Source organism: Erigeron canadensis, chromosome 5, assembly GCF_010389155.1.
Source record: "Erigeron canadensis isolate Cc75 chromosome 5, C_canadensis_v1, whole genome shotgun sequence".
Lineage (NCBI taxonomy): Eukaryota > Viridiplantae > Streptophyta > Magnoliopsida > Asterales > Asteraceae > Erigeron > Erigeron canadensis.
In genome coordinates, this window is record NC_057765.1 from 34,652,201 (window position 1) to 34,677,973 (window position 25,773).

Here is a 25,773-nt window from a genome sequence, read left to right on the forward strand (position 1 = left end):
ATTAATCAACCTAACCTCATATGCCTAAAAATCAACCTAAAACAATAAGATTTTGACACGTTTAATATTTTATGTATTTGGCTTACTGATTATTTAATCATCCGTTCTCAGACTAATGCATTACAATCAATTAGTTGAGTAAGTAGTGTTACATTGACTGATGAGGGTATCACTATCTTAAAGTCCCTTCTCATTGGTATTCTTGAAATGGTTCTTTATCCTTTTTTTTTTCTTCCGGTGCTATTAAACCATTACACTTGGGTTATATTTAGATAAATTGATTTAACCCGAGCTGTTAGATTTCTTAAGTTTATTATTAAATAGCTCAAAAGTGCTAGATGTTGGAGTTGGCGATGTACCTACTTCACTGTTGGTTTTAGCTGGGGAATTTCTAAGAGAGGATGAGAAGTCGATAGCCACTAAGAATCACTCAATGACAATTATATCAGGTCTGTTTCGATGTGTTATACAACTAAAAGTTATATGTATGTAATCACTAAGCTTTGCTTCTATTATCCATATTATAGGTGGAACTTGTAGTCGGGGAAAAGAAAGGGTTCTATAGAAGCTCGTTCCCGTTAAAGCTTGTAGTGAAGGTAGATTGTAGTTTGTGGTAATGATTTTGATGGGTTAAAAGTTCCAAGAACTTGGAAATCTATGTTTTGCCCACTTTGCTTTAAATGGGTCTTTGCCCAACACATTATTTCAGCGGTAAGTCCTCGTTGAGGGTTTTGGCAACTTGGTGCAGTGTGACACATATCATAATCAGTAGCTTCCAAGGTTTTCAAAAATTGAGAGGTAGATTGCTGGACGGTGATTCTTCCAACCAATCTTTATATTGTACTTTTTTTATGTCTATCTTTTGTTGAAACTGTTCTAAATAATATTTCGGTATGATCATTAAATTGGAACTTGCCTATAGCATGAGTTTGACGGAAAAATGTGACGTATATAGCTTTGGAGTGGTGGCACTTGAAACAATTAGGAGGTGGTGATCCTTACATCACTAGTTTTTAGCCGTAAACCACCAAATATGCTTTAAGTTTTGTATTAGTAAAACACTTTAAAACATATTTGGTGTTATACGGTTAAAATATGGTGGTGTACAGTTCATTATCCCTAGGGGAAAACATCTGGCGAGTCGCCCGGCTACGCAATTTAACAATCCACAACTATACGGAGAAAATGGATGGAGACCTCTTGTCATCGTTAAACAGTTCTACTCATCAAGACACGCTATTGGACGATGTATTGGACCTGTAGCTACCGTATCTAATCTAACCGACCATGAAATACAAAATGGACATTACTCTTGTTCATCAAGCAGCACGAGCATGCATCCTCACAGATCCAAAATCCCATCCCACGATAAAATTCATTTCACAAGAATTTTCGCGTTAAAGCCAAACTCATGTTTTTTTTTATATAGTTTTCTTCTATGATGTACCAAATTAAAGTATCAACGAATGTCTTTTCACTGTTGTACATGTGTTTTGTTTGTGAACTCATTTTGAAAATTTATACGTGCAATTAGACATACAAATGAGAAAGATAAAAAATTGCTTCGATAATATATACAATAATATGTTGAAACTAAAAATTTGTTTTTGTTATTCATGATTCTAAATCTACAAAATAGTTTGGAAACTAGAAGTAGAACTAGTATTTCTACTCGGGCGTTGCCCCGGGAGAAAAATATAACTCTGGTGATAAAAGTTATAAAAACATTAAGCCGAAAAACAAAATTACCCGGGAGGTGCTCCGGGAGGAAAAAAAAATCTCGTGATAAAAGTTAAAAATCATTAAGCTGAAAACTAAATATTTGTGTCAAAAGTTAAGAAAATAAAAGTTGTAATAAAAAGTAAAGAAAATAAAACTTTGATAACGAAAGTTTAAAACCAAAATCTATGCGGTAAAAAAAAAACTTTCAGAGCGAGACTTTAAAAAATGAAAGTTACAGTGAAAAAAATACAAAAAAAATTAAAAGTCTTGTAGCAAAAGTTAAGAAAACCGGTTATACGTTAAAAACCAAAGAAAATGAAACTTTGGTTGATAAAGTTAAAAAACTCGAAGTTATGTGAAAAGAAGTAGCGAAGATAAAACTTTTGAGGAAAAAGTTTAAAAACCAAAAGTTATGTGAAAAAAACAAAAGAAAAGAACAAAAACTTTACAACAAAGCTTTCGTGACAAAATTTAAAAACTCAAAAGTTATGTGGCAAAAAGTAAAACGGAAAAAAGTAAGAAATAACGTTTCTGTAACGAAAGTTTAAAAAGTAAAAGTTACGTGGTAAAAATAACAAAGAAAAACACTTTTTTTGTAATATATTTGCTTTAGATGGGTTGTACCTAATGTTTAAGGAGTTGTAATTTAAATATGAAAGTTGACAGACGTTAAAAAAAGGACCCGATTTGTTGTATCTTGTATGAGTATACTTAATGATCGTTAAACCTATTAATTGTTTTTGTTTTATGTATGCTTTTGGGTGGTTGTACCTTGTGTTTGACCACTTGTACTTTTAGCTACAGTAACTTTCCTCTCACAACGGAAAGTTATTTTTAGTATATATATATATTAAACCTATTAATTGTTTTTGTTTTATGTATGCTTTGGGGTGGTTGTACCTTGTGTTGGACCACTTGTACTTTTAGCTACAGTAACTTTCCTCTCACAAAGGAAAGTTACTTTTTAGTATATATATATGAGTAGAATTACAAGTTTATGTAAAAAATAAATATAAATAATTAGATATATACTCGTATATAATTACAAGGAAAAAGAAATTTAAAGTATGATATTCTAAATATTTATACTAAATTATTTTGGTCAATTATTTCCATCAAATAGTCCACCAACAAACATCCAAGGTTGGATTAACATCCTAGTCTCTAAAGATGGATGTCAAGAGTTCCATCCTTATATTTTGCATGGGCGGATATCCTGTTCTATCTTATAGATAGAACTTGCAAGCGGTTTCTCTACACCGTCGTGGTAGAGGAAGGTTGTGTACATTTCAACATCGCCAATACACCGTTAAGGTGAGTTTTTCCATCTAGATCTTGATAAGGGTTTCTCAACAAGTAGTTTAAATTAGGGGATAATTCTGTGAGGGGTTTTCTAGCATGGGTCCAGTTAAGTTAACGTATACTAGACAATTCACATTTTTTTTTTAAAAAAAAGAAATTTTAGGTTTTAATTCATACGGAGTATAAAAGAAGACCACTTTTTTGAGCCGAATATCTTCAAAAACACATGGGCTATATTCGGTCTTGGTTAAAGTAAGTGGGTCGATCTCTTTACATATTCAGAAAGCCCATTACCACAGATTGTAGCCCTAAAATACACTAAGTTGCACACACACTAGTCGAAGTGACGAACACCTTCTCTCTGATTTTGCAAAAGAAAGAAAAACAGAGCCTTTCGAAATCATACTCTCTGCTTCTCGATCCAAGAAAACCAAGTATGTATGTTCTTTCAATTTCATTATGATTAAATACATATGGATCAGAAAGTTATATATATGTGTATGTGTTTGTGTGTTTTATACATATTTAAAGTTAGGGTTTTATGTGTTGTTATGATGAAATGATGATAATAAAGTGAAAATGAGGATTTGGGGTTGTGATTGATGTGAGATTTACGTTGTATATATATATATATATATATATTGTGATATATACCAATTCAGTTTATATAGTTTTGTGCTCATAGATGTTAAGTAGACAACAAGTACTTTTTTTGGGGTTTTAGAATATCAAGCTGGCCATTGTAAAATGCTTGATGTAGGATCTTTAGTTAACCATTTGATGAAATATGGGTAAAAGAGTAGATTTATGTTTTAATATTCGATTGTGTATAATAGAAACATAGTGCTTAAGTTTGGAAGTTTAAGGCCTTACACATATGTTTTGCAATACTATTATACTGCTGGAGTTAGAAGTTTGGTTTTTTTGACCCAACTGTTGCTTTTATTTTAAAGGCTTTAAGGGGTAGGGCTTTTTTTCTAAAAGCTGTATCTAAACAGAGTTTTTGATTTCATATTAAAAGTCATTTGCTTTATGCATCAAAAAGCTCTTAGAAAGACTACTCTTCAGTAACCAATCGAATATAAAAGATAGCATGAGCTATGTTCTGTTAGTAAATTAAAATTAAGTAACGGGACTTTTTGCCTGGCGCCTTGATGTATGAAACGTGTATGTAATTCTTTGTTCAAACAAAAAACAACAAAATGATTAATGTACTTAATTTGAAGTACGCATGGGTATCCCGTGGCTTTTTGCGGATCCTTCCCGGGACACTTTCAAGATTGGACTCAGCAGGGTTTCAACCTGAGACCTCTTGTAAAGATTCCAAGATGTTAACCACTAGTAACCTTGGAGTTGTTTTCTTTTTCAATGGAAAATGGACCATTGTATTTTACGTATGGCATACACTACTACTAGCTATACCTTGAGGTTATTCATAGTCTATGTGTCTTGTGTTAAATAATTCATGCCATCTCTCAGAAATAAGAACTAAAAGAAGCATCTTCAGTTGTGGATACTTGTATACGAGTTTCTCATCATTCAACCTTTATTTGTTCTTTTTTTCAGAGCTAACACCCTTCAAGAAGTTAAATTCAATCTTACTGCTTCCTCTCTATGGCGGTATGTCAAACCCTCGTAACCTACTGCATTAAAGTTTTCTTTTTCTTTTGCTCTGCTATCTTATTGTATTTGGTATGTGCCCAGGTTGATCGAATTTTCAAGAATGAAGCTACTGAAGAGAAGGGTGAACGAGCCCGAATGGTGAGTGTTCTTAACCTCATACAACATATGTTAATTGTTTGGTGGCTTGTCTGAGATGATTGGTCAAATCATTGCTTAATCTGACATATATATAGTAAAATATGTAAGTCATGTTTTTTTACCTCACACACCTTGAATAGATTAATCTCTAATGTCACATTACTTCCTGTCCTCTTTTAGGGACCTAAAAACTTGTTAGTAAATTTTAAATTATGATTTTGATTCAGGCATCTTTTGTTGGAGCCATGGCGATAGCTGACTTGGTGAAGACAACCTTAGGGCCTAAGGGAATGGTTAGTATTTTTTTTTACTATGTCATTCGGTGATAAAAAATAGTGCTTTACCCGATTCTATATTTCTATGCTTATATTTGGCTTACTAGTCTTTTGATGATCCGTTTTCAGGATAAAATATTACAGTCAACTGGTAGAGGACAGAGTGTCACAGTGACTAACGATGGTGCCACTATCTTAAAGTCCCTTCATATTGATAACCCTGCTGCTAAGGTTCTCATTGGTATCCTTGAAATGGTTCTTTAATCCTTTTTTCGGTGCTATTAGAACGTAAGACTTGGGTAAATTGTAGATAAATTGATTACACCTGTGCTGTTAGATTTCTTAACTTTATGATTAGACATCTCAAAAGTGCAAGATGATGAAGTGGGTGATGGGACTACTTCAGTGGTTGTTTTGGCTGGGGAACTTCTAAGGGAGGCTGAGAAGTTGGTAGCCACTAAGATTCATCCAATGACAATTATATCAGGTCTGTTTTTATGTGTGTTACCAGCTTTTTACTGTAATATTTAACTCACTTGTTTTACTTGATACTTATCATGTCATGCTTATTCTTGTTTTCAGGTTACCGTATGGCTGCTGACTGTGCTCGAAGTGCATTGTTGGAAAGGGTCAAGGATAACAAAGAAGATGCAGGTTTTGATTGTTTACATCACGTATTCTATATTTTAACTTTCATATCAGTTTAATATTCAGTATTTTAACATTTTATTTACCAAAAATAATTCATTCCCGCCTGGTTTTTCCTGATGTGGTATCAGTAGCATCCTAAAGAGTTTGTGTTTTCATTTCAGTTAATGAAAATTTAGTCTGCATGGTAATGTTATTTTGCTGGTTCATGCAGAGAAATTTAGGTCAGACTTAATGAAGATTGCAATGACCACATTGAGCTCTAAAATTCTTTCACAGGATAAGGAACATTTTGCAACCTTGGCAGTCGATGCTGTCATGAGGCTAAAAGTAAGTGGACTGTAATTTATACATAAAAAAAATAGTACTTAATCTGCATTTTGATAGGGAAAACAAACAATAGTCGGTACGTTGACGTAAATCTGTTAGACTATTTTCTTAAATGAAGACATTTTTTTCCCTTCAAAGGCCTAATTCTCTGATTTAATGATGCATGTTGTTTATCACATTTCTCATGGGTTAATGCTCTATCAATGTAAAATATATATTCAGATTGCCATATAGGTTTTTGTGTTTAAATAAAACAAATCAAGAAGTCTTAAACTTGGTTGTTGTCTGATCGATATATAGTTGTTTATGGTACATATTTGGGTTAGTGTAATATCATGTTTTGATATACATGTGTATTCCTTTGTTTATTTTTTTATCCGAAGCGGCATATTTATTCCTTTGTTAATTATTTTATATTTGATAAATTTTATGTGTCAGGGTAGCACAAACTTGGAGTCAATTCAGATTATCAAGAAGGCTGGAGGGTCACTAAAGGATTCCTTTTTGGATGAGGGGTGCGTTAGACAACCTTTTGTAAAGCAATAATTATGAATTTCATTTTTAGATGTGCTGTGTTTGTCTAATTTTATAACACTCTTACCTATCTGCTCACTACAACTAATATATGTTATTGATTATGTCACATTGTGCAGATTTATTTTAGACAAAAAGATTGGTCTTGGGCAACCAAAACGGATAGAAAATGCAAATATATTGGTTGCAAACACGGCTATGGATACTGATAAAGTCAAAATTTATGGAGCACGAGTTCGTGTTGACTCAATGGCCAAGGTTGCTCAGATTGAAGGGGCTGAAAAAGATAAAATGAGAGAGAAAGTTCAAAAGATCATTGGTCATGGAATTAACTGCTTTGTGAACAGACAGTTGATCTACAATTTCCCAGAGGAGTTGTTTGCTGATGCTGGTATTCTTGCTATAGAACATGCTGATTTTGATGGAATTGAGCGTCTGGCTTTAGTTACTGGCGGTGAAATTGCATCAACTTTTGATAATCCAGAGTCTGTTAAACTTGGGCACTGCAAGCTCATTGAAGAAATTATGATTGGTGAGGATAAATTGATCCACTTTTCAGGTGTTGAAATGGGTCAGGCCTGTACCATTGTTTTGAGAGGCGCAAGGTATGACATATCCTTTTATAGTTCGTATTATTGATGGACAATATTATTAATCTCTCTTTGGGTAGTTCTTGTACGGAACTAGGTTGACCCAAAATAGTTTCCCCCCTTCTGGTCAATAAGCATGCCACAGCTCTCACAAAGCTCTATCATTTTAACAATAACCTGAATGTTTCTTTTGTATACAAAATGTAAGGGAGTTTCTTTGAATTAAAAGTAGACATTAGGGCTTGGGTGATTTTCAACTCATTTGATCTGTTTTATTTGAAGTTGTTTTTAGTCTGCTAATTTTGACTCGTTAGAAATAAAACATGACCCAGATCAACCCATTTATAAATTTATTGGTTAGATTGTCTTCTATAAATTTGACAAGAATAATGGTGTGTCAAATATGATTACAAAATTAAACAAAAACAATTAGTTTAATTTTAGTTTTGTAGATAATCTTTTTAACTATATGATATAAGATGTTTCTTACATTAACGTTAAGCATTGGGTGTTTGTTGACCCATTTTTAAAAACTGTTTTGTCTTTGGATATATACATAAGTGGGTGGAATTTGTATTATATAGTGACAACTACTGTTTTGGTTTTGCAGTTTTCATGTTCTTGATGAAGCGGAAAGATCCTTGCATGATGCCTTATGTGTGCTCTCTCAGACTGTAAATGATAGCAGGGTTCTTCTTGGTGGTGGATGGCCAGAGATGATCATGGCAAAGGCAGTTGATGAGCTGGCCAGAAAGACACCTGGGAAAAAATCTCATGCTATTGATGCTTTCTCACGGGCTCTGCTCGCAATCCCAACAACTATTGCTGACAATGCTGGATTAGACAGTGCTGAATTGATCGCCCAACTTCGTGCTGAGCACCACAAAGAGAGCAGCAATGCTGGGATCGATGTGATTACTGGCTCTGTAAGTAAACTGTACATTTATACAAGTAACTAGAGGTTAAATTTCTCTAGTCCTTCAATATCTGACCATGCAAAGTCTAAAATGTTGTTTCAACTATTAACCAAACATCATGAATATTTTTAATGACAACATTCAATTTAAATAATTTCTTAACTTTGTTGCAAGAGAGAGATTTTAGTCCAATCAATATCTGTCCGTACAAACTATCCTAGTGTTTGGTGAATTTGTGTGCTCCGATTTAGTACAATCTTAGTGGCAAAAAAAGGCATGTTGTGTAATGAGTCAAAACAGTTAGCAGTCGTATCGATTTGAATTAGGTCATTTGACCCATCCAAAAAGTTTTTCCCCCTATCATTCTAGTTTTATAAAGCGATTAGGAAGTCCACAGTGATTACAAAACATGTTATTTTAATGAAGTAGTTTAGAAGCTTTCAAGGCATTCTAAGTGACTTTAGATCTACTTGATATGCTTTTGCTTAACCCATTGTCCTCCCGTTTTTCTTAGTTACTGCTTGCTTCACTATAACTGAATTGTAACTCAGATCAACCCTTCCTTTATAACGCATATAATGGGTGATTTTCTTATTTTATTATTTTGTTATGCAGGTTGGTGATATGTCTGAGCTTGGAATATCAGAGGCATTCAAGGTGAAACAGGCTGTATTGCTTTCTGCAACAGAGGCTGCAGAAATGATTCTGAGAGTCGATGAGATCATTACATGTGCCCCAAGGAGGAGAGAGGATAGAATGTGAAGATGAAGATGATGCGGTAGGGGGCGTGGATTGTTATGAGATTTTGTCTAAAACATATTTGTTTATGTACTTGTCGAGTATTACTATGTGACACTGAATTGATGCTAGAAGTTAGGAATGTTTTATGGTTTTTGGTTTTGTCATTGTACAACTTAGGTGGATTCATTAAGCTTCTACTTAATGAAAGTTTTTGGTTCCAAGTTTTGTTTAATTATGTTGCATTCTTATTGCCATTTTGGATAGTCCCCTAAAAAGATAAGAATCCTCAAAAGTTAAATTCAACTTTATAGGTAAAGTTGGATCACTTTATATGAAACTTGTTAACAAATAAAGATCTTATTTACATACATAATTTAGTAAGCCTTATGGTTTGACACTGCAATCTGTTGCTACAACTCCAAGTAACAATATACAATAAAGGACAATACAGTTTAATCTAAATACCGAGAGTATACACCATGAAGCTAGTTGTCATAAGCATGAACGTAGAGACTTATCAGCTGCTCTTGCATACAATCCAGCTTTGACAAAATCAAGCACAATTGATGCTAGCTCATTCTGATGAGAGGTATATTCATGATCAGCTCCATTAATGATATGCAAGTCGTGGTTTATTATATGGTTTGCAAACTCCTTGGCATCTTCCACTGGCACAATCTTATCTGCAGAACCATGGATTGTTAACACCCTGAAAGCACATCATTACAACAAAACAATTATTGGTGTCAGTCACTTTCTTCCAACATAATTCATTGGTTGAACGATGTGATAGTTAATATAGTCGTTTTAAGGATTTTTTGGATGTACATATTAAAAGTGAGATTAAATCAAATAATCAGAATCAGGCTAGTATATCAAATAGTAGGAGATGGCGTTTTGTTTCTTAAGTGTCGGACAAATTCTGATTATTTAAGAAAATATTGATCAAAAGCTGAAATTGTGTATCCACAAATTTAACATTGATTTCACAATAATCAGATAATACAATTATACAAAATCAAACATCACTGGTAGAAGTCACAAACCTGCAGTTTTGGGGAATCAGTTGGCACGCTGCACTTGTATTGGTTGTTAAACGATCCATCAAACTTTCTTCAGTCACACGATACTCTATGTTCCCTATTATTGTTTACAACTTCAGGTGAGCTCCAAGACACACATGATACTGAGCTGGCGTGCAGACACGCATATACTAGGCGACGATAACTTAAACACAACAACAACAATACCCAATCCCGTAAAATGCAAGGTATGGAGGTATGGGGGAGGTGAGATGTAGAAAGTCATACCTCTACCCGAGGGTACAAAGACTGCTTTCAGGAACACCTCTGGGAAAAGTGTTTGTAATAGACTAATAGAAATAAGTGGACATGCAAGTGTTAGTGTGTGTATGTATGTATGGATACCATGTTGATAAAGCCAAAACTATATGTAACATAGGAAGGCAATTGTTACTATGGTTAACAAAAAACTATAAAGCTTACCCTTTTTAGTGGCAACATCAATGAATCCATGTTCTTTAATTCTCTGCAAGTAATCTTTACCCAGGCGACCCTCAATACCTCTTTTCAAATCAAACCGGCCAGAAATGTTGACCACGTTATGAACATTGTGAAACCTCGAAGCATAAAAAAGTACCACATTTCCACCTGCAACATTTTTTCTCATCATTATAACAGTGTTTTCATTGTTAGAGAAGTAAGTAGCCAACTGATTGGATCCGCTGCTATATAAACTTTTTTTACAAAATCAATGAGATATATTACATTTGACAATCCTGGTATGTTCCCAACACATAATCAAAATAGAATCTAATTTCTTCTGTAAGAAAATTGATTCACATAAAGCCTTGGAAATAATGCTACAAATTAAAAAATAATAATCATCTATTAATGATATCTTCACACCTTTACTATGTCCAATAATCGCAGCCACAGAGCGTTTCTCATGTTCAAAAAATTGCATCACAGCCTGCAGATCATCAACTTCTCTATAATAATTCCCATATTGAAACGAACCTTCGCTATCTCTACAAGGAGAAACACAAGAAGTTGTCATCAACAGACGGCCATCATAATTGACCGATGATAGATAGCATTTATTCAGTCTGTAGACCATTTCAAAAGAATTACTACATAATCATCTAAACAAATATAATAAAAAATAGTCATTCTAAATAAAAATAATAACAGAGAGGTGATAATAATCATCCAAAATTCCAAATAACGTATTATTTATCTTTATCATAATTAGAATAGTGATCCTAATTATCCCATATAATCCTACTGAGTTCAAAACAAATTAGTTGTCATAACAGAAAATAAATACCAGTTGCTAATATTTTCAGATTTGCCCCTAATAGCCGTGCTGATACCTATAATTACAAGACTAACAAGTAGACATAGCATCGTAACACGCTTTAAAAGTAAAACTACTAGAGAAATTACTGCAACAAAATTACTAGCAAATAGTAATTACCCATTGCCAGCAAAGTCAAAGCGGAAGGCAGTAATTCCTTCATTTGCAAAAGCAGTAGCAAGATTCACCATAGGAATCCTGTCCTGTAATATAGAAGATTGATTAAGAGACCTAGCCTTGACAGATAGTATTGACTCAACGCCGACTGAACTGACGAGAATGGAAGAGATTTTCAAATCTGAAGAAAACTATAAGCTAGATGTAGAAAATTGGGCATGTCCGGTAAGTTGGGTAACAGGTGAAAAAGGGAAAACATTTATTGGAGTTGGTCTGACACGAAACGCATTTTGTGCTACATTTCTCAAGTTCTTTTTTAATTACAGAAATATACTTATACATTCTCAATTATCAATTTCAATATACACATAAAGCATTTTAGAAAAATAGACTATGGGCGACTTTTAACCCATTTGACCTGTTTCTTTCAAACTTTTGTACGCTGGCCCATTTATTTTATTAGAGATCGAACTTAACTGCAAACGACCACTTTACAAGAAAATAGATCAAAATTAGAATTTTTCACTGCTAACTAGAGTGCCATCAAAGTAATATATAATATGGTACTATGAACCACAATTTCCAACCTTGCAGGATCTAAATCCATGACACACGATGACAACCTCCATTGAGCCTGTTTCATGCAATATGCCAACAAGTTTTTCTTTATAACTGTTCTGGATCACAACTCTCTGATGTCGAATTTGAACCCCTGCAGAGGTTAGAATAAGAGAAATTTTTTTAAATCTTTGAATGCTGTTAGAACATCAACAAGCCAGCATATATTTTCATATATGCAAAATTACAAATGGATCATTATCATGTTGGTCACATTACACACACATCGTATTTTAACATTCAACAATTCCATCCTAAGTGGTGCGTATGCATATGATGATTCATGTACAACCATATTACTAAACAAGGTATTATCCAAAACGGAGTAAAAAGGAGACGAATCACACTCTTATACACCACCACCACCGGCAGCCACCATCAACTGCCAGCATCCATCATCACCGCAACAGGCAGAAATTCTCTTAATTGATATTTAGCATTAAAATCTTATAAGTTAGAGAAACTACCTAAAACCTTCTATTCCCGCGTCAACGCAAGAGTATAATCCTAATCCTACAAAAATTTACTTAGTTTCAACATAGCCATGAACCCACACAATATCAAATTTTTTTCATAAATACCATATAAGACTATACATATCTTGGAAGCATCAAACAATGTTATGCACACAGTGTGTGATCATATAAAATAATATGCATTTTGTGTCAGGTTGTTGAAGTGTTTGTGATTTGAGTCTAACCTGAGTCCATGTTGCAATCTTTAGGAGCTAAATTTGATGCACCCACCAGACAAAAGCTTTGATTTTTACAAGATTTTGATGTTATTAATGAGCAAAATAGAATTGTTAACAAGTTATTTTTGCAATTTGGACAGGGATTGGGGTTAACTTTAGTAACCCTCAAAACCCCTTCTGTTGGTCAAGTATAACAGACAATTGATTTTTTTTTTTCCATATACTTATACAGTATTGACTTTGAGGTACTTACTTTTTTTTTTTTTTAATTTTTATTTTAACATGTTAGACTTTTTTAAAGCGTTGGATTAAAATTATTTGTGGTAAGAAAACAAAGAATTATATATTATTATTATTATTATTAAATAAATTATAGTTTAATAATCATCTATAAAACTAACTAATCTTTCCATTTCAACTTTTCTACTATAAAATACTCAAAATGTCATTACTAATATAATTAACATTATTAATGAGCTTATTGAAAACCCAATATACAATTAATAAAATTAATTTACAATATTTACTCTTTAATTTCCATAATAACCTTTCTATATCAACAACATACATTATGCCTCCCCCACCAATCGCCACCACCATCACAGTGTCGCTACCACAATCGCTATCACTATCACGTCGCCACTACCACAATTGCCGCTACATTGCGTGAGTATTTGTCAATTTTATATGGTTAGAAATGTTTTCTAGTACATAATAATAATCTTCTAATTGACTTCTTTTTTCTAATACTTTTTATTTTCTAATACTTATAATTTGGATTTAGCTTAATTCTTCCTCTTTCATTACTTCATTCTTTCTATATATCTCCTTTGTTCTTTTTGAAATTGTCTATTAATTCTCTAATCATTATATTTATGCAATGTATTATATATATATATATTTAATTGTAAAAGTGATTAGTCATGTAAAATAAAATATAATTTTTAGAAAAAACATATAAAAACATTCTTTTAATGTAATTTTAAAGTCATAAAATTTAATTTCAAAACACAACGGGAAGAATGCACCACTTGTGTAAAGAAACTATTCATTCTCTCCGAATTAATTGGATCGTAAGTGCGATGATTTATTTTATAGGCGAGATCATCCAAAATAAAAAAAAAAGAAAAAGCAGTAATATACATATTCTATGAACAAATATTATCAAAAATTACAGTGTAGTTTGACTATTTAAGATCAAACATACTAACACAACTTAGCCTCAAAATGTTAGAGCACAATTGTCTATTTCAGTTTTATTTATACTGGTAAAAAGCTTCCGTAAATATCACATTTCGTATTTGTAAATTAAAAAAAAGAAATTCTTTAATAAAATAATTTTTTTATAAAAATAAAAAATAAAAAATTAAGAATGAAACGAAAAGAGAAGAAAAAGCCTATAGGTAGAAAACGTGGCAAGTATGTACCAATGGTCCAAACACAACACCAAATCACACAATTTTCACCTTCACCCCCTCTCCCTGTTTCTTTCTCAATTAACCTAATTTATTCATATCCATAAAATAATATATTTATTATTTATGTATAAAGATTCAATTTCTGTATATTTCATTCAATTCAAAGAATAATAAAACAAATAAAGCAAAGATCTGATCTTTCTTCAGTTCCAATAAAGATGGGCCTAAAACGCCTTCTTTTTGAGGTATTTTCTGTAAAGTTTTCATCTTTTTATATTAAGAATTGTTATTTTTTGTATATTATCATTTGTAAATTATATCAAGTTTTGATCTTTTTGTCAAATTATTTGTTTATGTAACAATTGAATGAAAACCCTGAATTTTATTTAGCTTTTAGGGTTTTGTAGAACTCATTTATTGCCTGTAGCTTAAGGTTAGCAGATAAAGTTTGATGCTTTGTATTCAGATTTAAGGTTAGTAGGTATATTTATTTATACCAGGATGAGTTAGAAATCATGAACCGCCTACAGTAGCTTTGGGGTCGTTTCTGGCAGTTTCTGACTGTTGCGTACTCGGACTGGCGGTTGTTCGGGGTTGCCAGGTGTGGTGGTGTGTGTAACTTGTAAGAAAGAGTGAGGTGCCAATGTAAGAAAGTTAGAAAAAAGGAGAAATTTGTATAAGTTATGTCAAGTTTCGATCTTTAGGATGAATTATTTGTTTGCTAACAATTGAATGAAAACCCTGAGTCTATTTAGCTTCAAGGGTTTCTGCAAAACTCATTTATTGCCTGTATTTTAAGATTAGTATGTACTGTTTGATAAAAAAATTTCCTGGTATCTAATAGGATATTGTGTTATAGTGATTTGTAGTATGTTTTTGAAGACGGAATTGATATGTACTGCAAAAAAGATATCATTTTTAGTCAAAATATGGTGTAAGAATGAAGAAATACTATGCTTTTAGTGGAAAAAATCTGTTAATTATATGTTGTTATTTCTTGGAAATGATGATTATGATTGTTGAGTGAATGTATCAAAGTTTGTTATTGATCATGTGTTAAGGGTTGATGCTAAACTAACATGGTATCCGTGCAATTTAGCGGTTGTTAAATGTTTCCGGTGGTCTCTGGATTTACTTGGTGGTGTTTGACTGTTTTTGATGACTTCCGGTGGTATCTGGAAGTTTACGATGGTTGCTGGTGTGCGAATGTTCACGGTTCATGGTTGCCAGCGGTGTTGGTTTAAGAGAGGGGGTGGCAGGGGTGTAAGAAAGGGGGATAGGAGAATGGTCACATCTTTATTAGGTTAGTTAGGAAAAGAGGGTGATGTGGCACATTAGACATTCCTATTGAACCTCGTTAATCTAAATGTGGAGGTGGTGTAAATGTTTATATATTAGATATATATACATGTATATTTCGGAATGGATATGGATATGGATCATTACATGTTTGTAAGTAATCACATATTTTGGTCTTTTACTGATCAGTTGTAACAATATTTGTGTTTATACAGGTCTCAAAGCACCGGTCACAACTAGCGCTTACGAAAATTTTGCATACTAGATCTTATATGACTTTACGGAAACTCAGATCTGATGCAGGTATATAAATGTTGTTCATTTTCTTTTCTTATTGCTTGTTCATGATGCATTGTTTGAGAAAGAATACAAGATTAAATATAAAATTTATTTAATATTGGTATGTGAATTGGGACATAAAATACTTTCTATATTCCCGTATGCATACTTTTCTTTCCTGTTGATATACACTATTTGTATTCCACACACACACACACACTCATGCATACGTACATACACACACACACAAATACTTGCATTCCCCTTGTATTCTACCCCACACTTTTGTTAGAGGTCTTTCTGGAAGCAGTTTCTCTACCCTTGTATTCTGCTACACCCCACCTTTGACGGGATTGAGTATTGTTGAATTGGGGGAAAAAGCGGTTTATAGGTAGTTTGATACAGTTTAATTTTTTAACAATCATGTATGTGTAGTGTATAAGCTTCCAAGTGGTCAAAGAAGGTTCCAGTCCAGTTATCTGGGAAGTTTTGGACGTAGAGTGCGTGAGCGTGATGCAGATGGACCAGTCACTGCAGCTTATCTTAGGGAGCTTTCTTATCGAAATGATCCAGAGGCAGTGATAACACTTTTTGAAAGCCAACCTTCGTTGCACTCTAGTCCTGCTGCACTTAAAGAATACATAAAGGCCCTGGTCAAACTTGATCAATTGGAGGAAAGTGAATTGCTCACGACGTTACAAAGAGGTTAGTCAGATATACTAATACAACTCTAATTTTTTTAACTAAATATTAAGTTGAAGCTATATATACCTTTAAACTTTGGTTGAACAGTCTTGTCTCCATGTTCCTCTTGAATGAATTCTTTTAGGCTATATACATACGTTATCTCAGAATTCTAAAATGAAATTTATATCGATTTTTGAATTACAGGAATGGCAAGCTCAAGCAACTCAACCTTCCATGAAGAGAGTATTGGAGGCCTTTCTGCGTTTAAGAATGTTGGGAAATCAACAAAAGAAGGTGTACTAGGAACCGCCGCTGCTCCTATACATATGGTGGCCAGTGAAGGAGGACATTTTAAAGAACAATTATGGCGAACTGTCCGTGCTTTAGGCATGGGCTTTTTATTGATTTCTGGCGTTGGAGCCCTCATTGAGGATAGAGGAATCACTAAAGGTATTACTTTCTATAGTGTTATGCAGATGTCTTAATAGCCTCAACTCCATGTCTTGGTAAAGGTGACAGTTGATATCTTGTTTTCATGCAGGACTCGGTCTACATGATGAGGTCCAGCCGAGTATGGAATCTAACACAAAGTTTAGTGATGTAAAGGGTGTTGATGAGGCAAAGTCTGAGCTTGAAGAAATTGTACACTATCTTCGGGATCCTAAGGTAGTTAAAGGGAAAAAGAGGGATGAGGATTCCCTCACATACATATATGACTGTTCAATATAATCGCCAAACCAAACCGAAACTGAAACCTAACCCATAAAGAGGTTAATCGTTCAATTGTCGTGTTTTAGCTTAGAGGAATTTGGCTTTATTAGGTGGTTTGTTTTAGGGAGGTACTCTAGAAAAATAAACAATAAACTGAACTGATGTGCTTACAGTTATAAGTAAGTATAATAATGTAAAAGACAACTTTTTTAGAAAAAGTATATAGCATCTATTATTTTTTATCGCATTACATAAAATTCCAAATAGGCAAATAAACTAAAGTGGGAAATTCCGAACTTACTTTGTATTTTGAGTTTAGATTTATTTTTCTTGCGTAGAAACCCACACTATTTTTTTGTTACTCTTTCTAAAGGTGATTACAACAAATTTTTTATTCTTTCCTGGTGGATCAAGAGGGTGGATTAGGCAAATCAATACCTTTATAAATTTGATCACATTCGCCTATAGAGGTTAACTGCAATCCAAACCGCAGGTTAACTAGATTTATATTTAGGCTAGGCTTTTTGGCCGAACTTCATATGGGGTTAGGTTCAAGGTTTCTCAAACTTTCAAGGTTAACCGAACAACAGACTCCCCTACTTAGATATGTATATGTGTGTGTGCTGATTTATTTTTCACTACTTGTAGCGGTTCACTCGTCTTGGTGGGAAGCTACCAAAAGGTGTTTTGCTTGTGGGGCCACCTGGGACTGGGAAGACCATGTTAGCCAGGGCTATTGCTGGAGAAGCAGGTGTCCCGTTTTTCTCATGCAGTGGAAGTGAGTTTGAAGAGATGTTTGTTGGTGTTGGTGCACGGAGGGTTAGAGATCTGTTTGCTGCAGCCAAAAAACGCTCACCTTGTATCATATTTATAGATGAGATAGACGCAATTGGAGGAAGCCGTAACCCAAAGGACCAGCAGTACATGAAGATGACTTTGAATCAGTTGCTTGTTGAATTGGATGGATTCAAACAAAATGAAGGCATTATTGTTATTGCTGCGACGAATTTCCCACAATCGTTGGATAAGGCACTGATTAGGCCTGGTCGTTTTGATCGTCGTGTGGTTGTGCCAAATCCTGATGTTGAAGGCAGGAGGCAAATTATGGAATCACACATGTCAAAGGTATTTTCTTTTTCTCGCAAGTTTTCCATATATATTCCTATGAAGACGGGGAAAATATGAAATGGAAAAATGGGCGGGTCAAGTAACGGGTTGTTTTGGCTGGCTATGATCGGGTTGCTTGATTCAAAATGTTTTCTAAAATTTTGAATTTGGATATTAAAGTTTTACCAATTAACTGATATACTGTTATGAGATATTTAGGTTTATGTTTTGAGAAGGATTATCCAACTCAATAATCACGTTGTAATAATTGGATAAACAAATTATGCCACATAATCAGTATCAGAGGATAGAGTAGAACTTCTTGATTAATAAAATCTCTGAATTTTACATTAATAAGAACAGAGGATAAAGTAGAATGGCTTAATTATTATTCTGATAACCAAAATTTGAGAACCCCAACATGCATGAATCACGCACCAAAATTTTAAGACACACATCCAAACAATTAGTAAGATAGACATAAATCAAGTAGTTGAGTTACTCATAAAAGCTACTAATACTAAATTCTGTTCTCAAATTTTGTTCCAACAGATCTTAAAGGCTGAAGACGTGGATTTGACTGTAATTGCCAGGGGAACACCTGGATTCTCTGGTGCTGATCTGGCAAATTTGGTTAATGTTGCTGCTCTTAAGGCTGCAATGGATGGTGCCAAGTCTGTAAGCATGGCAGACCTAGAATATGCGAAAGACAAGATCATGATGGGCAGTGAACGAAAATCAGCTGTTATATCAGATGAAGTTCGTAAGCTTACTGCATACCATGAAGGTGGCCATGCCCTTGTGGCAATTCATACTGATGGGGCCCACCCGGTACACAAAGCAACAATTGTGCCTCGCGGGATGGCTCTTGGTATGGTGGCTCAATTGCCTGAAAAAGATGAAACAAGTGTATCTCGCAAAGAAATGCTTGCTAGGCTTGATGTTTGTATGGGTGGAAGAGTTGCAGAAGAACTTATTTTTGGTGAAGATGAAGTTACTTCTGGTGCATCTTCTGATCTTGAACAAGCCACTCATCTAGCACGAGCCATGGTTACAAAATATGGCATGAGTAAAGAGGTTGGTGTGGTGGCTCATGATTATGATGACAACGGGAAAAGCATGAGCACGGAAACTAGGCTTCTAATAGAAAAAGAAGTTCGGGAATTACTGGAACGGGCTTATAATAATGCCAAGAATATTCTCACTACTTATAGCAATGAGCACCATGCACTTGCTAATGCATTGCTTGAACATGAAACTTTGTCAGGAAAACAAATTAAAGAAATGCTTGCTCAGTTGAAGACACAGCCTCAGCAACAACATTTTGTAGCGACTCAGAGCAGTTCGCAATCTAAACCAGTACCACCCTCGACGCCAAATGCTGCTGCGGCAGCTGCAGCTGCCGCTGCCGCCGCCGCAAGTGCCGCATCTGCTGCAGCCAAGGCAAAAGGCATTGCTCCTGTAGGATCTTAGCATTCGATATTGGCGATATTATTGAGCCAATGTGCATATTAAGTGATGGGCCTTGATGCTTACTTGAAATACGCTTGTTATTCTAGTGATCTTAGAGATGAAGAGAAGTCATAGAAGGTTCATCTAGTAGAAAAAGGTCAAAATGTAGCATTTATATCAGAATTTTAAATGGGCGTTGTTCCTGTTTAATTTCTTGTATTCATACGGTCAACAATAATGAGTTTGCCATCTTTCTCATTTTTAAGAGCTCTGTATGTGCTTTTACCAAAAGTTCATTTATAGAACCTGGAATGTAACTCCTAGTAAATGAGTATTTATGAAGGTTGGTTAACCACAGTAATTCTATTTATTTAGGCTTTTAACAGAGGCTTAGATGTTGATTTTCACCTTTTTGTTACCCAAATGATCATATCTGTTATAAATGTAACATTAGAAATCACCTGATTGTTGTTTCTCAGTTATTTGATGAGCTTTAGTTTAATGGCTAGTAATGTATAAGAATCCTGATTGAATTTTGCAAAGTAGACAATGAATGATCTTGGTAGAGAATGCAAAATGGATGGGTTGAAAGGGTGCAAAGCGGACACATAAATAACTGGTATTTAATTTATCCAACAGGGCATTGATATGCCATCTATCTTATGTCTTCTATGTGCGAAAGAAATAGAATTGACCAGCCACGTTTTGTTAACTCTCGAGATTGCCCTTATTATTTGGTTAAAAGTTTTGAAATGGCTCAACTTGGATACTGTTCTTCCAACTTTACCCGCAAGTTTGTTATATTGGATTGATGCTCTTCGGATTCCCATGGCTAAGAAGATTGTTATTAAAGTAATTGTTTTTTGCGGAATGTGGGTCATTTGGAAATATCGAAACGATAAAGTTGAGGAAGGAATTTCTGTTTTGGTCTATTGTATCTTACTCTTATTTTTGGTACTTGAGTCGATGTAATAAATGTAGTATCTCACGGAACGAGCGGTTTCAAAACCTTCTATTGGTCATGTAACTCTTTTCATTTCGCTAACGGTTGAATCCTCAACCTGTTAGTGTTTTTTAATAAATTGCCGTTCGAAAGAAAAAGGTTGTCACCTCCCTGACTCCATTTGCGATATGGGCTCTCTAAACGTATTTGGTTTGGGACATCCAAGTCACATGCGACGCCGTAAATAAAATAACCAGCGACTTCACAGTTCACACTTCATGTAGCTAAAGACGTCACTTAATTTTGTTCCCCTTCTTTTTTTTCTTTTTTTTTTTTTTTTTTTTTTGTGTGTGTGTAGTGAGATGACTCAATTAATTTAATGAAATACGAGTATATAAAAGGTAATCGAAACTTTTCCTTACATTTTCATGAAGTTAAGTACACACCTTTAATTAATAAATTAAGTAAGAATTAGATAAAATTATGCCTGTTTGTATATTATTTGCCTTGGTGACACATATTAGCAAAGCTCATTAATCATTATATATCGTCTTAGTAGCATTTATTATTAGGGGAAAAAAAATATGAAGCTGTTAGGTGAAAAACTTTTTACACACATTTTTTTTAAACCATAAAAAATATGGGACCCCAAGTATTTATTCAAAATATTAAAAAAATAGTATGTGAAAGATTTTTCATCAAAGTTCGGTGCATAATAGCCACATACTCATTTTTCTTTTATTATAACAATAATAATAATAATAATAATAATAATAATAATAAACAACATATTTGTTTTTTTGCAATCGTTTTTATTCATTGACCAAGACTTTTGGCATCTTGTGCTTTTTCTAGATGATTAAAATGAAGATGATGGTCGACTAAGAATGTTGCCGTCTATATTATTGTCGATCTTGTAAGCATACATATATATCTATAACTCTTATAAAACAATAGTTAATCAAGTATTTTAAAGTCCCCTTGCAATCTAAAACTAATTTGAAAAATTGCCACATAAGATTTTATCCTATGTGTCAACTCCATATTTTTTATAAATAAACTATATATTTAGAAAACAAATGAACGTATATATGTTAAAATAAATAAATAAATATATATATTGTAAGAATCTAAGCTCTTCTCATTAGATAAAATGATATATTCTCTTTAGTTTAAAAAATCACGTCTATACCTAATGATATTTCATTATCTTTTTTATTCAACATTTATATGAGGTTTCTTTCGTTTTTTATTATGGTGATTATATGAAAATTTGCTCAGACCGTTGGTTAGTTGAAACTCTCATCGCATTAATCATTAGTGGCAATATTTAAAGTTTATAAGTTTTTTTTATCACCACTAAATTATATTCATCTTATATGAGTTTAGAGCTTTGTATAATATCATAACTTTCTGAAAGAGTTATGTTAATTCTTTCGTTCATATCACTATGAAAATTATGTACAATTTTTGGTTTAATTCTTTTATTTTTTTTTGAATTTTATGATAATGGTTAATATAATCTCTTTTTTCTTTTGTTTTTTAACAATACATTTTTTTTCATTGTGATGATGAGAAAAATATTATGATAGTAGACGAAGAGTTAGTTCAAAACAAGTGTATATAACAATTAGTTTAATGATTGGATAATGAATACGTTAATGCTAATTTAATTAAGTGAAACTAAATAGATTGTTCGTCCATATGGTTTTTTTACGATCATTATTGATCCATTCCATTAACTCATTTGTTCATATATTAAGCGTTTCATTAAAAAATTTTTAAGCAAGTTTAACTCAAATCTCACTTTATTGAGCACATTTTTAAAGCAGCCGCACATTGTGCGGGTAAAAAAAAAATCCTAGTATGATATATATGTCTAGATTTATATCATATCTTTCAGTAGGTTTTTTTTCGACTTGTGAAGATCTAAAGTGGTCGAAATATGTGTCAAAATTTCCTTTCTTTTTTCTATTACCAATTTTTACCTTAGAGCATGTTTTTAAAATGCGAGTAAAAATTTTTCAAAAAAAATAATAAAAAAGGGTACTAACATTTCTCAACTTTTTTTTTTCTTTTTAAAAAAGCATGTCTCAATCTGCTTTTATAAAACTTTGTTTTGTCTACGTCAAAATTAATCCTTTTTTTGTCAACTTTTCTTTTATTAATTGCAATTATGCGAACGTAATAGTTAGATAATACTTCAAAACTTAATCCCAAACACCAAATCAAATAAATCTTATTCATAAAATACGAGTAATCTAAATCAGATAAAGATTCTCTTTATTTAAATGCAAGTGTGGCCCCAATTATTTATTTAATTATTGTAAGCCTAAAGGATTTTGACTTGGTATTGAAGTTTTTTCTTTGTGATGTATTCTAACTAACTTCTAACTTTACAAGTATCTTTCTTCAAGTACTTTATGTGTATGCTTGTGCAATGCATTTAAAATTATTTTAGCTTTATTAATCTTATGATCTGGGTTTTTTTTAATACACATGAAGTTTTTATTCAATTTTAATAGTAGAATGTATATGGAAAATTGCTCAAATGTATTTATTTCTGTAAGGCCCTATTTGTTTTCTTATAAAAACTCTGACTAATCTCTTAACTTTGATTCGGTCAGAGGTTTGCAAAGTTTAAGGTGTTTGTTTTCCTTTCAAATCCAAGGACAAAAACTCTGAAACACATCAAAACCATTAATTCAAAGGTTTACAAACCTCTTTTGTAGATCTGAACATGGGTGTAACTGTGTAAGCTTTCACCTCAAAACTTATAGAGGTCAGAGCTCAGGAGAATGATTACACTTGTATTTTTTTCCATCTCCGACAACCTATAATCGTTCACGAATCACCGACCATCATATCTTCCTCCATCTCCGACCACCATTTAGGCATTTACGAATGTCTTTTATTAGTGACTTTTGAATATGATAAAAATGATTAAAAACTGTCTTTATTTTCTTTTTGATTGTGGGGAAAAAAAGAAGTATCAACCTTTTTGTCTGATTTCAGAGGAGAAAGGAGATGAAAATTGAAACACTTTAACTGAGAAAGAAGAAAAAAAAAATAGAACAAAATTATTCGTTCTTATAAGAAAATGAGTGAATATGTGTTAAATTATAGCCACTTATTATATTTTTCTTTAAAATTATATTCTTTTAACCATATGCAAAACTACTATTATACATATATTTCTTCATTTCATCTTGACATGAAATTACTGTATCAAAATTAAATTATTATTATATTTTTATAATATATATGCACAATTTTTTTATATGCAAACAATAATGTATAAGTTATCTTATATTCTGAAATATTCGGCTACAAATGGAAAAATAGTCGATTATAAGTATTCAGACGTTAAAAAAACAAACAGTTAAAATCATTCAGATTTCAGATATTTGAATCAACTCTTAATATTCAAATATGATATTCAGATTCAGATGTAAACCTCTTGAAAAAACAAACATGGCCTAACACATTATTAGACATGACACTCGTATTAAACATTATTAAATTGGAATGAGATATGTAAGAGTTCATTTCAATTCACGTGATCGAACTTACAATATTTCACTGAATAAATCATGTTACGTTCTTACCACTTTATTTATTTTTAATCGATTGATTATGATACGAGTATAAATTATTGAGGCCCATTAAATTGTACAAAGTATATTATATTACAGGCATAGAAAATTAATGTTAAATTCTTTTTTAGCAAAAGGGTATCTGTGTTGCTAATATTATCCTTTTTCCCTATACCCTATAAAAAGAAAAGATTCTGCCATGTGACTGTTACCAAAGTAGCAACAAAAATGGCCAATGTTTTACAGTTCCTCAGAAAACACATTCTTGTTTTTCTCTCTATCAACCATCAGCATAAAAGTGGTTCGTTTTAACTTTTTCTATGCTGTAATAAATTTTGTTCCATTTTTTCCTTAGTGGCTTTTAAATTTAGTCTTACACTGGCCATATCATTTCGGCTTGTCTTTTCACAAATAGCTTAATAAACACATATATATAATATATATAAGCTAGCTTTTCATACATCTTTCACATAAACATAATTTTACCCGCATCAATTATAATATACTCATCATTCCACAAAATATCCAATTAATTAATCTATACGTACATACAATTAGAGTAATATTTATACTCGTGTACATACATACAAACATCATCTCTCCATCTTTTCGTACATTTATGAATATTCTACAAACGTTCCCATCGTGGGTAGTTTATCCATATAAATTCCTCACAGCACAAATTCTCAAATGTAATAATGCTAGAGATTGAACGTTATCTTTCTCCCCAATAATTAATCAAGCACTTATGAAGCAAATAACTTTTTTTTAAAAAACATTAAGTTAATTTCTAATTAACAATTCATTAAAACCAAGCACTTATATCAATACCTACGTACATTACTCTCCGGCGCCTCTTCGCCGCGCCGCCACCACCAATCCACGCCGCCAATATCCACCGCTGCCGTCACCAATCGTTACCGCCGAATCGCACCAGTACCTTTATAGTATACTATAAAGCATCATTAATTAGGCCCTGTTTTTTTTTTTTTTTACTTAATAATTAAGAACTTAATGTATTTACTATTTAGTCAAATTTCACGTTTTTTTTAATTTAATAAACAAAGATAACCGTCATTTACCTATTTTTTACTTAATACATACCGACACTATTTATACATTCAACACTTAATTAATACATTTAACACTTAATGACTATAAAAAAAAACAGGTTCAATATGCTTTTTATTATTATTAAGTAGACTTTAATGTACTCCATCGTTCAAAAAGGTAAAAGTTTATGCAACTAAAATGTGATTTCTTTGATTATGATCGATTCATGACATTCTACTTTGAACGTAGCATGTAATTATATATGTTATATAGTAAAGACTCTTATCTTTTATTAGAGGGAAGAGGAAGATTCAAATCTTGATGACACGAAGTAAATTATATATTATTAATCGATGTAAATTAGTTTGGTGTAAGAAAATACCAGTAATACTTTGTGCTATAAGAAACTAGCTTAATTAGCTATCATGCATGGCAACAGTAGTTTTTTATTTCTAGGTTGTACTTGTCTTAATTTACAGCACAAAGAACTTTATTTCCTTTTCCTTGTCTATTTCTTTTGTTTCTTTAAAGTTGTTCAAGATACCCATCTATATCCATATATATATATATATATATACATATAGTGTAAAACAACTGTAA

General features: G+C 32.7%; 3 protein-coding genes across 5 annotated transcripts; 2 read left to right on the plus strand and 1 right to left on the minus strand.

The window, feature by feature from the left end:
• Positions 1–3,331: 3,331 nt before the first annotated feature.
• On the plus strand, positions 3,332–9,052 carry LOC122600043 (T-complex protein 1 subunit beta). 2 transcript variants are annotated; one of them, XM_043772691.1, is made up of 12 exons: positions 3,332–3,462; positions 4,591–4,644; positions 4,729–4,785; positions 5,013–5,078; positions 5,190–5,301; positions 5,419–5,547; positions 5,643–5,714; positions 5,923–6,038; positions 6,477–6,553; positions 6,692–7,177; positions 7,773–8,088; positions 8,695–9,052. In XM_043772691.1, exons 2-12 carry the CDS (start codon positions 4,639–4,641, stop codon positions 8,839–8,841), a joined length of 1,584 nt encoding a protein of 527 aa, XP_043628626.1. In that variant the 5' UTR covers positions 3,332–3,462; positions 4,591–4,638; the 3' UTR covers positions 8,842–9,052. The 2 variants fall into 2 exon arrangements, with proteins under 2 accessions (XP_043628626.1, XP_043628625.1); XM_043772690.1 differs by having other exon boundaries at positions 3,333–3,458.
• A 362-nt stretch (positions 9,053–9,414) lies between these two features.
• Positions 9,415–12,717, minus strand: LOC122599159. 2 transcript variants are annotated; one of them, XM_043771614.1, is made up of 7 exons: positions 12,635–12,717; positions 11,904–12,028; positions 11,320–11,402; positions 10,749–10,870; positions 10,326–10,490; positions 9,867–9,960; positions 9,415–9,503 (listed from the first exon to the last, which is right to left on the minus strand). In XM_043771614.1, the coding sequence occupies exons 1-7, from the start codon at positions 12,642–12,644 to the stop codon at positions 9,500–9,502; spliced, it is 603 nt and encodes a 200-aa protein (XP_043627549.1). In that variant the 5' UTR covers positions 12,645–12,717; the 3' UTR covers positions 9,415–9,499. The 2 variants fall into 2 exon arrangements, with proteins under 2 accessions (XP_043627549.1, XP_043627550.1); XM_043771615.1 differs by lacking the exon at positions 9,415–9,503 and adding an exon at positions 10,131–10,192 and having other exon boundaries at positions 9,868–9,960.
• Positions 12,718–14,078: 1,361 nt separating this feature from the next.
• On the plus strand, positions 14,079–19,846 carry LOC122599158 (ATP-dependent zinc metalloprotease FTSH 4, mitochondrial-like). The gene is made up of 7 exons (XM_043771613.1): positions 14,079–14,291; positions 15,561–15,648; positions 16,060–16,329; positions 16,516–16,761; positions 16,853–16,977; positions 17,671–18,147; positions 18,682–19,846. Exons 1-7 carry the CDS (start codon positions 14,265–14,267, stop codon positions 19,600–19,602), a joined length of 2,154 nt encoding a protein of 717 aa, XP_043627548.1. The 5' UTR covers positions 14,079–14,264; the 3' UTR covers positions 19,603–19,846.
• The last annotated feature ends 5,927 nt before the right edge of the window (positions 19,847–25,773 follow it).

What these genes read in the sequence shown, in the direction of transcription:
- LOC122599158 (XM_043771613.1), top strand. Translation starts at nt 14,265, where the DNA reads ATGGGCCTAAAACGCCTTCTTTTTGAG. An exon ending in GGATAGAGGAATCACTAAAG is followed by an intron (nt 16,762 to 16,852) that starts GTATTACTTTCT and finishes GTTTTCATGCAG; the next exon opens with GACTCGGTCTACATGATGAG. An exon ending in TGGAATCACACATGTCAAAG is followed by an intron (nt 18,148 to 18,681) that starts GTATTTTCTTTT and finishes TTGTTCCAACAG; the next exon opens with ATCTTAAAGGCTGAAGACGT.
- LOC122599159 (XM_043771614.1), bottom strand. An exon ending in ATGGATTTAGATCCTGCAAG is followed by an intron (nt 11,403 to 11,903) that starts GTTGGAAATTGT and finishes TCTATATTACAG; the next exon opens with GACAGGATTCCTATGGTGAA. An exon ending in TTTGACTTTGCTGGCAATGG is followed by an intron (nt 10,871 to 11,319) that starts GTAATTACTATT and finishes TTCTCCTTGTAG; the next exon opens with AGATAGCGAAGGTTCGTTTC.
- LOC122600043 (XM_043772691.1), top strand. An exon ending in TGCTGCTAAGGTTCTCATTG is followed by an intron (nt 5,302 to 5,418) that starts GTATCCTTGAAA and finishes CTTTATGATTAG; the next exon opens with ACATCTCAAAAGTGCAAGAT. An exon ending in ATTGTTTTGAGAGGCGCAAG is followed by an intron (nt 7,178 to 7,772) that starts GTATGACATATC and finishes TTGGTTTTGCAG; the next exon opens with TTTTCATGTTCTTGATGAAG.